The 13531-nt window shown below is 34.7% G+C and overlaps 1 protein-coding gene across 11 annotated transcripts in view; it reads left to right on the top strand.

The window, feature by feature from the left end:
- CSRNP3 (cysteine and serine rich nuclear protein 3) overlaps window positions 1-11461 on the top strand; it is a 101407-nt gene extending 89946 nt beyond the window's left edge. For 7 of the 11 annotated variants that reach the window (XM_084524097.1, XM_084524095.1, XM_084524096.1 and 4 more), the window contains 2 exons: window positions 1325-2353; window positions 10692-11461. In XM_084524097.1, the coding sequence (XP_084380223.1) occupies window positions 1325-2353; window positions 10692-10745 (1083 nt within the window). In that variant the 3' untranslated portion in view covers window positions 10746-11461. Of the gene's footprint in view, window positions 1-1324 lie in introns of all 11 variants that reach the window. The other 4 variants (XM_084524099.1, XM_084524102.1, XR_014694480.1 and 1 more) reach the window with 3 other exon arrangements.
- The last annotated feature ends 2070 nt before the right edge of the window (window positions 11462-13531 follow it).

The following is a 13531-nucleotide window of genomic DNA, read 5'->3' as shown; positions in this document are numbered from 1 at the left end:
AAAATATCTCCTTAAACACATTTATTTTATGATCCTTTAGGCACATACATCATTTAATATTTTTTGTTCATACATAAATATTCTGCTCATGTTCCCCTTTGCCCTTTATCTAAACATGCAAATGGAAACAACAGAAGGATCAGTAGCCCACAGATTTCACAAGGGTAGGTAGCTTTTGTTTGAGAGACAATTCACATGCTGTCCAAATGTGAATTACAGTCCAAACTAAATAAGAAGCAATATATGACACTGTGGTACTGTTCTTTATTTAGCATGCATGATATTTAACATGCATGCATGAAAAGCTGCATGTAGGCAACGAAATATATATCTGCTAACCTAGCAGGCAGTTCTTCTCTGCAGACTGAAACGATATTGCATATTGTACATTTACACGATGTTCTGTGTACAACTGTAAATGTCTCAAAATGCTTCCTAAAAGATGTCTGCTAATTTTCCTGAGTTAGTATGCAGCCAAGTTGATTTCTTCATAAATGCATATTTCATTATTTCTTAAATCCGAGCTAAATTTTCACTGCTATTCTAAATAATGTATTCCCTTTGCTACTTCTGTTTTCATCTTCACATATGGGGAAGATGTACTAGTTTGCTTTACATGGCTTTCCTCTGCATCACATTTGATATACTGTAGTGTAGATGAAAATCATAGACCTTAAGCTATCTAAGTAAACTACCTGATCTGTGGATTCAATCACATTTTTACATACTTAAATGGATATTATTGGATGTGTAAGTTCTGCCTACAGTCCGTTGCATGTAAAATATTGCATCTACAATTGAATGAGTATCTTTTAAAACATAATAGAGCTTCTATTCATGCTTTCTGTCGCCAGGTGCCCCCTATTGGCAACTTTATAACATTTTTTATAGATAATGCATTTTATTTCAATAGATTTGTAGTTTCCATGACTTTTATCAAAATGTTAAGACTTTTCTGGGTAATACTTTTGCCTGGACTTGAGCACGATATTATGTAAAGCTGTAGCAGCTCCATAAATAGAAAAATAACCGCTTTTTTGTTCCACTATGTAAAGCTCTACCCATGAATTGGAAATGTTTTTTTTTTTTTTTTCCCTACTTTGCAACACTGGTACACATCATTCCCTTATGTTTTCAACAGTATTGCTAAATTTCAGGGTTAACTCTCTAAATTACAATTAGTTATGATTATTCTTACAAGTAGTTGTGAGGTGAATCCCATTTGAATCCCACTTCACTGCTGTGTTTCTTTAGGCTGTCTAGGTTATATTGTATCACCAGGTTTCTGCTAAATATTGTTAATCTGTATTCTCTTTTTTAAAAGGTGGATCGTATGTCTTTTCCATGCGGTTGCACTAAAGAAGGGTGTAGCAATACAGCAGGTAGAATTGAATTTAATCCTATCCGTGTACGGACTCACTTTTTGCACACAATAATGAAACTCGAATTGGAGAAAAATAGAGAGCAGCAAGTTCCAGCACTAAATGGCTGCCACAGTGAGATAAGTGCACACACTAGTTCTATGAGTCCAGGACCCCATCCGGTTGAATATTCAATTGCAGAAAATTTTGAGATTGAAACTGAATCTCAGGCTTCAGTTATGCATTCTCAGTCAGCCGAGGACTTGGACTGCCCTGGGGAAGAGGAGGAAGAGGAAGATGGGAGTAGCTTTTGTAGTGGAGTTACAGATTCTAGCACTCAGAGTTTAGCCCCTAGTGAATCAGATGATGAGGAAGAGGAAGAGGAAGATGAGGAAGATGAGGAGGAAGAAAAAGCAGATGATTTTGTAGAAAGCATGGGCTCCCATGCTAATATGGTGCCTCTTCCTTCTGTCCTTTGCTACTCTGATGGAACTGCTGTGCATGAAAACCACTCTAAAAATGCCTCATACTATACTAACTCTTCAAATCTGTATTACCAAATAGAGAACCATGTTGCTGGCACTGCTAACCAGATTGGTGAGACTTACTCAGAAAGGGATGCTGTAAAGAATGGTAGTCTTTCTCTGGTGCCTTACAACATGACTTCAGAACAGTTTGTTGACTACACACGGCAATCAGAGGAAACTTTTAGCAGCCCTCATTACCCTTCTGCAAATCCCTCAGTGATTGTTTGCTGCTCATCTTCTGAAGGTGATAGCAGTGCTCCATGTAACAGTTTATACACTGAGCATAGGCCAAGTCACTCTCAAGTGGAATTTCACTCATACTTGAAAGGTCCTTCTCAAGATGGATTTGTTTCAGCTTTGAATGGCGAGAGTCGTGTACAAGAGCACCCTGCTGAGAATTCACTAACCCTCCCAGAAAGGAGCAGACTGCACGAAGAGTGCATCAAATCACCAGTGGTAGAAACGGTACCTGTTTAATATTAAAATTATCCTAGGACTGACTTCCTGTATTGAAATGCACTCAAACTGGATTTCCTAGAATCTTACTTTTTTTAAGAGGTAGAAAACACTTGGACTATCATCAGTGTTCCAGACACATTTTGTTTTCTCAAGCTACATTGGCAGTGGCATTGCACAAAGTCAGTTTGTAATGTAAAGATTTAAAAAAAAAAAAACACACAACAAAAAAGAAACAAACACATCAAACTGTCTTTTGATAAAAATAGAACACGTAAGTAAAAAACCACACCCAACATATTTCACAGTAGCCTACCTGTCAAAGTATGTGAAACCTGCCAAGCTATCTGAATCAAAGCTTCACGTTTCTGATTGTCGGGCCTGTGCAAGATTGTTAAAAATGATACTTTGAAATGATCATGTTTAGAGTCCTAATTTTCAACATATCTGAAAAGATGGTAAGTTTAATGTAAGTAATTACTGTACAAAAAGGTTTTAATTGTTCTGTACTCTATGTATTTTATTTATGGTAGTTTAGTAGTCATGTTTTGATAAAAATGAAGAGCATGTTCATTTGAACAGAAGATCCATAACTAGTAACAAAGAGCATGTTCAATTTTCATCTGGAGTACCATGTATTCTTCCTTTTTAAAAAATACTATTTCTGATAGATTATCTTGAAATGCATTTTTAAAGTACTATTTTCTCTTTTTACTGTTCTTGACCAACAGAAGAGTCAGAAAGGGGGCATTTGTATCTTTTAGGAAGGTGAAAGGTAGACAATCCTCCATCAAAATTAAAATCAGTGGCATTTTCAGAACTAGTACCCCCCTCCCCAAAGAATGATCTTGTATATAATAGCAAAGCAGTAGCTTAAGCTTGCACAGCACCTTTTAACCCAACAAACATTCTGATACTTATGCACTTTAGTGCCATTTTGCAGTACTATATTAACTGTGAGAACTGTGAACTATTTTGGAGAAATGCCATAGCTCCAGACTCTGAGGCATACGTAAGATCTCCAAAATTCATTGTAGAAAATGTTTTCCCAAGTCAGGTTAAGAATATGCTAGTAAGTAATTTTAAAATAGCAGAGTCTTGCTGATCACAGTTTAAATGAAGCATGAAAAATAATGTGAAAGTGTCTGTATTTTCCCATTAAGCAGTTTTTATGAAATAAGAAGGTTTTTGTGGACTTCTGATTGTATCCCAGATTCCCAGAGTCACTCGGTCTAATTAGGAACCAGTATATTCAATGAGGGAACATAGCTTCAGAGATCTTATATCTGCTGAAGTTTCCAAGCAAAATAACATGCTCATCATAAGGATATCCATTAACTTCTACTCCATTTGTTTTAAAATTACATGGAAATTAGAATACCTACTGTATTTTACAGTCTTTAGGTTATTAACATTGCTTTCTTCAAGAAATGGATGTTGTAAAAGCCTATTTTTTCTATACACTGATAATTCTCTATTGCCTTATTTTGACTTCAGAAGCTATTTTAGTATTTTCTTCTAATACTGAAATTTTATTATACATAGGTTGGAATGTAGATCTGTCACGTTTGCCAAAATAAGGATTAGCATCTTAGTTTTTACCTGTGACAAATCTAGATAGTTAGCAGTATGCATGTAAACACAGTGTATATTTCAGCTCTGTAACACTGACTGTTTTGGTTAGATCTTCACAACATCATGTATAGTACTCCAGTAGAAGAATTGCCAGATTTAAAATATGCTTTCAAAAAAATAAGCTTAGCAATGTTTTTTAATGAGATCTGAGTATCTCATTTCTTGAGATCAGTGATTTCTGATTTTTATTTTTACACTAAATTAGCAAAATATTTTTACTCCATGTAGTAACTGGAAAGTTTTTTTATTTCTTTGTTTCCACAAGAAACCGTCTATTGTTTCATGTCCTTAGTTCTCTAGGGACTGAATTCCACATTAACAACAGACTCCATCTCCTGGGAAAGTGCAGTGATGTTGATTAACTGGCTCAGCAGGCCCTGCTCCTCCCAGTCGCAGAACACCCTAATCCCTTTCTGTACAGGCTGAGTAGCCAGGTAAAACGCATGTGTTCGCCACTTCCATATAGCACATACCCATCTTTATTTTTAAAGGAAAACACTTCAGCACATCAAAAGTTTTGCATGCAAGAATAAGAATGGTTCTGCTCAAGTTATTCTACAGGCAAACATAACAAGTCTCTTTGTATGTAGGTATCTTGCATTAACAGCAGGCTTAAATCTGGCAATCTCACTCAACACCAGCAGCAAAAGCACAAATCCCTTCTTGAGTTGGGAGAATAGCTGTGACTCAATAACAGCTTTTTAACTTTAGAGTGTGTTGGCTACTGGAGAATCATGCACACTTTACCACGGTATTACTCTCAGGGGTAAGTTAAATGAAATATGTTTGTTTCATTATTCACCCCCTAACTGAGCAATAAGAGGTTATTTTCTTGGCCCCTATGCTTTCAAATGATAAATACCTTTAATAATATTAGCAAGCACAGTAAGTGATTAACTTTATAAAATACATCTCAGCTAGCTTTAAGATACTGAGATGCTAGTTCAGTATTATGTCTTGGCAAAATCTTCAGACCCCTGGCCTCCTTAATATTAGCATCTTTATACATTTCTGAGTATACTTAGATGTGTATGTTTCTAGGGGCATTGGGTAAATACAGCTAAATTCTCTAAAGCTTGCAGCATAGGACAACAAGTAGATAGGATAAAAGCAGAGCGACTATGAAAGAACATTTGCTACATTATTTTCCCTTGCTTAAAAGTACCTAATTCCTGGGAGTTGCAAAATAAAATGTGCAGGATAAAGATTTCTTTTGAAAAAATATTCTTAACTACCTGCTGCTAACGCAGACTGCATAACTCTTCTTTTGATCTACTGTTTTGTGATCAAGATTCAGTCTCAGGGTACAAACTAAAGAAATCTTGTTTAGTTCTTGCAACAAGTTAAGAAGTCAAGTCTGTTGGTAATTCATGGAGATATCCTGGTAGCTATACTAAGAATATCAACAAGCCTTCTAAAAGAGATAAACTCATACTATGGGGGAGGGGGAGGACAAAAACACAACCAACAACAAACAAAAACAAGTATATTTTTTTCCAGTATAGTTCAACCTGTTCCCCAAACTACGAGCCAGCAAAATATTATGCTAAACCCTTTGTGGTCATTTATAAGTTGACTAGAGTGAAAAAGAAATAGTCACAGCCCTGCCCAAAAGAGGTACACTAATTTAACTGTGAAATCTAGTGTAGGGTGTAGAAACCAGGTGAGAATTAAAGTTCATATCTGTTGATTTTCATGTATTGTTTAGAAGACCAAAGTACTCTCCAAGTAGCAAAAAATAAATTTAAATTGTGGGCTGGAGAATTTTCTAGTCTTTATATTCTGGGCTAGTATATAATTACATATGCTGCGTCCCATTTCCCAGTTAGTTAATATTAATGTTGATAACAAGGTCCTATCATTTTGGGCAAGCTTATTTATACGTGATAAAAGTATTATGTTATTAAGTGATAAACAGCAGTGTTTGCTTCTATATAGATATGGCATATCATTTGTGGAAATGTTTACTTTACTGATAGCTGTATCAGGTTTTTCTCCTAATGTATTTGGCTACTGATAAGCACTCATAAGAAGCCAGATAATAAACTGGCAGATAATTTATGATTACCTTAGGTAGTTCAGAAAAATACATTAAAAAAAAAAAAAAAGCATGCCTCCCTCTGTTAAAATAAAATTGGATTTTCAAACAGAAGATCAATGAAATAGCACATAAAACTGAATCCCTTTTTGCCCATAACGTGAACTTTGCCTGTCTTGGAAAAATGCATTGTTAAAGTTTATATATAAAGCTTTAACTGATGTTAGCCATAAAAGTGGCGCTTTAGTGGCAAAATTGCAGCAATCACATTTTTTCCTAACAGCTGTAACTCAATTCATACCCATTGAAACATTTTTGAAAAAAAAACAAAGAACTGATCAGCAAAAGTTTCTATGATTTCTTCTCAAAACTTTTTTTTTTTTTTTTTTTTTTTAACCAGGTACATGTCATTTAGATAAGAAAGGTTTAAATTTGTAAAGTTTTACTATTTTGCATTTATATAAGTTGCTGCTAGTGAATCATTTGAGTTGACATTTATGTCTTTTAAGGCTATTGATTACCATCAATTGCTATAATTGTGGTTCATCCCACTCACTGCTCTGTTAACTGCATCAGTTAACAATGCCATCCTGCCTTTTGTATAAGTACACGCAGAAAATGCGTGTAGTATTCATGCTGCTGTTACTCTAAGATCCAGTTTCCAATCTTATCTGGGTGTTGTATTTCAGTAAATGTGCTACCAAACTGATCCTGTAACATTCCCTGCCCCATAATCAACTGAGAGGTTGTCTTCACTAAACACAGCTCACTTTTAAAGATTGAATACATACATTTGTAAGCAAAACAGAACGTGTTATGTTTTTAAATATTTCAGATGTTCACAATACTTTGATGGAAATGTGATATACTGGATAGAGTACTTGGCTAAGGCAGAGGAGACCTTTTGGCTTTGCATTTGTCTTGCTCTATCACTTGGAAGTGCTCTGGTTTGCAAGGTACTTGGAGATGTTGTGATAAAAATATTCTGTAGAACAGACAGAATATTATTTTGTCCTCTTTTTTTTTTTCTGAATTGGTAACTAAACTTCTGTACTGCAAACTAAGTCACTTTCCTAATAAAGCCCAGTCCAGCTCAGAAGTGAATAGAAATTGCATCACTAATGTGAAACAGCAAACAAAAGCAAGCTCTTTTTTTCCATGGACCAAATTAATAAGCAAAAATTTAACAATGAATTTTGTAAAGAAAATCAGAATAAAAGTTCGTCTTACCTATTGAGTGCCCTACCTTTGAGCAGCAAGACTGTAATTTGTCAACGACACCATAGTTGGTAGCAACAGGCAAACAGGCAATCTTACTCCTCTGCGTATCTTCTTTTGCCAGTTGAATCCTCTGAGTTTAAACTTCTTGCTGAGGCTGCTTCTTTGGTGAAGCCAGAGTCCTCTTAACCTTAAGCAAAAGAGACAGTTGGACCCACAGTACTGTTTTAAAGGCATTTGCAGAACAAAAAAAAATCCTGTGGTATAACTAATGAGTTATATAAACTCATGCATTATGCTAGTTTAGTTTCCAAAAGCAGTCAGGACAGGCACAGAAGACAATGATATGGGAAATTCTTAATCTTTAGGGGTGTTACGCTTTCCTACTGGGGCTCAAGAGTAGTTATGTCATCTACTTTATTACAGTTTCAGAACATTTGATGTAAAATACTTAGAAAAGCTAGAATTAACTGAGAGAATATATTCTATAGAATTTATTTCTAAAATACTAAATCTGATTACTATTTTTTTAAATAGTAGAAAGCTACTGTTATTTTCAAAACACGCACAGGTAGAGTTCATTAACATGTTCCTTGGCACGAGAAATTTCAACATTTGCTTTTTCAATATTTCTTAAAAAAAAAATGTATCTTAAGTATCTTAATTTTGCTGTTCTCAGTAATAACTGCCTATATGCAAATTATTAATTGTCCATTTTCTCCAAGAAAATCCAAAGTACAAACCTTATGAAGCGAAGACTGCATGCTATTCAGTTGTAAAGATATGAGTGAACACGTGCATGAGTTCTTCATAAGTGCTTCCTGTTCACGGTCTCTTCCTCCTCCTCCATCACAGGCAGCTTTTAATTTGGTTGTTCCAAAGCATTGTTACCTAAGGAGGAAGAAACCTATAAATATTGTTGAGAACTTTCTGTCACTCTACTGGCTTATATCAAGAATTTTAATTACTGTAAGAACATCCAATTCATTTAAAACATCTCCATATTTTGCAGCCTTAGTTTTTGTTTTTTCCTTCCTCCCTTAATCTATGTATCTGGGAAAGGTTTGTTGTACAGTAAGGTTTTTCATTAAAATCAAATGAATGTGAGGGCAACTCTAGTGTCCTCTGTGCAAGCTACCCGTTACTCTGGAAGAAGAGTAGATTATAATTTTCACTTACGTTAGCAAGCAGACAAATTGGAACTGTGGTGAAAAATGTCCCCTCCTCCTCATTGGCTCTGAATAGACAGTTATCAGGGAGTGATCCCAGCAGGGTTCCTACAGACACTCCCTTTGCATACACACAAACAGAAAGGAAAATTACCCCCATGAGCTGCCAACATGTGGTAGGGGATCCTCTTGAAGCCTGCAGATCCACAGGAAGAGTGTCATGCTTGATACAGCAGAGCCCCAGTACAGGATGAAAACCTATGATTGGGGAAAGCAGAAAAACTTTGCATAAGAAAAAGTTCATGATACTGTACGTTGTTACTTTTCAATTGAGATGATACCAGGGTTAGGACAAAAAATAAATAAAGGCAAACTTCATTTATGTATTCAAATATTTTCAATTGAATCTTAGCAGTGACACTTTGATAAAACACCTGAAGAAAACTAATGTCAAATAGAACTAAGTCAAAGAAGTTTGCCTTATGGGTGTTTGTCTCTAACTGTGCACTTGCCAGTGAGCCATCAAGACTGGATTAGCTTTTCTTGATGGGCAGGAAAAATGGTGGAATGTACAAATGAACACCACTGTTCTAATATGAGGATCAAGGTAATTCTTTTGTCTTGAGACATGGGCAGATACACCTTGGGGTGAGTGATGGGTGGACAGAAAGGTCAGTTTAGAGGAAAAGGAGGAAGCAGGCAGGAGGTAGATTAATAAGGACTTTTTTTTCTTCTTCTAAAAAGGGCAAAAAAACCCCAAATACTATATAGGAGAGAATAAAAGAATAGGAAAAAAAAAAAAAAAAAAAGGAAAGGAAAGGAACATATCCCCAGAACAAGAATGGAAAAGTATATGCCTGTTCACTACAAGTTTAGCCATATCAAATAATAATATGAATTTTGTTACTTAAAATATTTTAAAGCAAATATGAACTTGGTGCAAATAGGAAATGTTGTTTTGCCATAGAAATTGTATGTAGGCAAAATATTAAATAAAAGACTTATCCAAAAGCATGGGGTAAAAACAACAAAGGAAAATAAAACCCTAGAAGCTATGCTACCATGTCTTTTCTTTACCTATGTCAACTGCAAAGTCAAGTTCAGTATCATTAATCAGCTCCTAGACACATGTTCCTCAAATAACAATAGACACTAAAAGCAAAAAAAAGAAGCATGTGTCCTTTTTATTAGCATTTTAGCTTGGAATTTTCAAATGGGACTTCGTACATTAGGCTAGCTAATTTTTCTCTACCAGAAACTTTTTTTATTTTTAAAGAACTTCTCAAGAATGAAATTTGAAATCTGGATTATGGGCGAAGGTCATCCTTGCTGGGGTAGTGGGGGATTGATTATTGTAAAAACAGTCACCCATTTGTGTTTTTCTGAGATGCTGATTGAGCATAGGTTTTTAGTTTCTTGACTAGATTTGAACATTACGTGTATGGGCAGCTAGTTCTTCTAACAAAAAAAAACAACAAAACACAAGAAAGCATGCTATTTTTCTAAATACCATTACACACAAATACCACCATGTTAGTTTTCACATAACAATGCCCACATAAACAATGCTTAACTACTGGGTCCTTCTTTTAATTGACGGATGTAGGCACTTCTATGGAAATATGTCTGAAGTGTAGTTTGTGAAACATGTTTTAAAGTGTTTGATGTAAAATAAGCGCTAGACATTTAACAGTGCAAAAATAGTCAAAATCTGTAGGTTACAAATTTGTTCCTAAGAGCCTCAGCCTGTAATAGTGTCTTAGTAAAGTCAATCTTTTAAGTTAAATTGCATTCTGGTGTAATAACCTTTTGCAAATAAAATGATTAATACAGATGTACTGGTTAATACCTGTTAACATAAAATATAGCAGTTTTGTTATTTTGATTTGTTTCTATCTACAACTAGTGGTTAGCAATTTTGTAAAAAACAAAGCATTTATTACATTTTTATGTTTAATGTTTTCATTGTTCTAACAGATACGAACTATGTCAAATTTACACGGTCTATTCCAAACCTTTCTTTTTCGAAGGTTCATCTCTCTCTCTGTATATATATTTCCCCATAAAAATATAAAATTGCTTTGAAAATTTTTGTTGGCAAGTGGTAAATAATAGGCCACAGCATGGATTCAAAAGTTGATGGTCTTTCAGACATGTAATCCATTCAAATCAGACTAGTAAAATTGTGGTGTAATTGCAGCGATTTGTTTAAAATTTGTCCATTACATCTAACTTTACTATTTTTTGAGAAATAGAACTATTAAGTAATTAACATTTTCCATTACAGATGATCTTGCATACTAAAGTTATGGAGATCTCAACAGTAAAGCAACATATTTAATTGGACTACTGCTTTTAAACTGTTTGAAGAAGCCAAGGGAAAGAAATTCCATCCTAAATCTGTACATGGAAATAATTTTAAACTTCATGAACTACACATTTCCTTAATTAGTTTCTTCTCTTTCTTAAATAAGTTGTAACATCAAAGATGCCAAAGGGTAATATAAGCTACAATAATATTCAACAGAACTTAACCTAGACCTTATGTTGTAATAATTTATTCAAATTAACTGTATTCTTCTGTATTTATATTTTCAGTATTTATTATGAATGATATGGAATTTGATGTATTTATTGTGGCTTACTACTGCAGTGTATATATTACAAAAATGAGCATTTTTAAGTCTTAACATTAGTTTTTTTTGTTAATTAGTGGCACTTGTATCGGCTGTATTTTTATTATATATTGTACAATATATATTGTCCATTTGTTTGCAATGAAGTAAAACAGGTTTCTACGTTACATCATGGCTGCCAGTGCATTGTGCATCTTATTTCTACTTTGCAGTCACTAGACATTCCTTTCTTCCCTAGCGGAATCAGAATTAGTACTGCACATCCTCTCCAAGACTGCAGAACCTATAAAGCAGCTCTGTGAAATTTCAAACATTTTGCCCATTCCTCATAGTCTGATAGTATAAGAAGAAACTCTTGCAGTTTTTTTTGTTTTGTTTTGTGTTTTAAACCTTATCAGCATATAAACGTTTAAGAAATCAACTGAAATGCCTCATTTGGTATATCTGTTTGCCCTTTAATGACACTACAGCACATACTTTTCTTTGGCCAGTGGAATAAACTACATGATTACTCTGCAGATAACCCTATTGGTTAAAAGTTAATGAAAGAATGGTTTTCAACAGCTGTAGGGGAAAAAATTGCAACAGCTCTCTCTGGTGGCCAATTTGGAGTAATTTTACGGAACAAATCATTTTAATGGCTACAATGGCAGAGAAGCTGCACTGTTAAATTTCAGGACAACTGCTTAATTATTCTGAGAATTGCTGATCAACATTGCTTCATTAAGATTTAACAATACAGTTTTGTGCCATCTTTTTAATCTGATACTTATAAAAATTGAACTTTACATTTGTAAAAGGTAAGTCGTCTGCAAGTGTGGTGACAAATTATGTACTGCTGAATTACTTGTATTTACAACAACTGCTAAAGATATTAAGTTGTTCTCTGTGTTCTAAAAAAAAAGTTCTCACAAGATTTAATGTAGCATTTGTTTTTGTTAGGAGTTACACATAAGAGAATAAATGAACCTTTCTTATCAAACTGCTTTTTGCATTGCAATGAGCTACAGTTAACAGTGCTCCAGGGCTTGCTACGATGTACTGACATAAAAAACTTTGGAAAACAACTTCCAAAGCTAGTGTTCTAATTTAAGACATCAGGATGCCAGTTCAGAAATAGGAAGGCTTAATACTAAGATTCAGCTGTAAGCTGTTCTATTAATAATACTCACACTTCTGTAGATCAGCAGTTACTCCCAAGGGTGATAAAACAAATTCATCAGGTACAGTGAGCTAGCAAAGTCCCAGTGCATTTAATGACACCATGTCCAGGTAGATCAGGGGTAGCAGGGCCTCTTGTTCGTGGGAGCAGGGAGAACTGGGACTGCCTTGAGCCATGAGCCATGCAGACTTGGAACATTTAGGACCAGGCGTAAGGCTGAGCTGTCCCAGCCCAGAATCAAGCCTTCTTCAAAACTTGTAGTTTTTCTCCTGAATGTATAAGAGAGCACAGTGAGATAGAGATTTATGCTAGTTTTTTTGGTAAATGTAGGTAGCCCGCATAGACAGCTCATTAATGTATGAGCTTTATATGCTGCATATGTAAAAATATTTCATTTTCCCTCCTCAGAGAACAGCAGAACATAGTGTCATTGCTGAAAATATTTAAATTAAAGCCAAGGCAGTAAATGAACCAGAGAACCCCCTTCGACAAACTGATTTTCCATGTGCCATTTGTATGAACTCCATCATCCTGTTTTTCAGAAATGCCAGCTTTAACATGAGGCACATGAAGGCATTTTAGTTTGGTCTTAGAAAAGTATTCAAGCATTAAAAAAAAAATAAATTTAATTTATTAGCTTAGAGGAGAGTAAAGGCTTATAACGTACATGCTTCAATGTATACCATGATCATTAAATTTGCAGGACTAATGAAGAGATTTGCTGAAGGTACAAAACTACTTGTTTTCAGTAGGTATTTCAGGAAGATTGTGTTTCAAGTTTCCTGGTAAATAAATAGGACTTCTAGAACAAGGAGGACCTGATACTAAGGGAAGTGAAGCACAGGGGAAAATTTACCTCATGTTAAGCTGTTTAAGGTAGAGTAAGCGATACAGCACCCTGGACTACATTCAATACAAATTAATTAGTTCTCTATTTAAAGAGTGTTTGGGATTATGCAACAGATATTTATTGGTTTCCAATACTAAAATGGGATTTAGCTTACCTCTGACAGGTAGTTGAGAGTCCAGGTGACAGACTGAATTACTGTTGTACTAAGTGCTGCAAAAATGCTGCTCATAGCTTAAGGAACAGAGAGGAAACATATAGAAAAGATTAGAATGTTTGCAAGAGTAGCAACAGTTAAAAAAACCTACATTAATTTTTTTTTTTTTTTTTTTTTTTCAAATTTTGGACTACTGACCTATAATAGGCCAGAAAAGAAATCTCAAAATATTAAAAAAAAAATATCTTAAAGGCAAACATAAATTTCAGAATAAACCTTCCTCTTCCACAGCTCAAACTGAACAGTAAATATAATAATTGGTTGA

Source organism: Aythya ferina (genome assembly GCF_964211825.1).
Source record: "Aythya ferina genome assembly, chromosome: 6".
Lineage (NCBI taxonomy): Eukaryota > Metazoa > Chordata > Aves > Anseriformes > Anatidae > Aythya > Aythya ferina.
The sequence above is the reverse complement of the archived record's forward strand: the minus strand, read 5'-3'. Positions and strand labels throughout refer to the sequence as shown.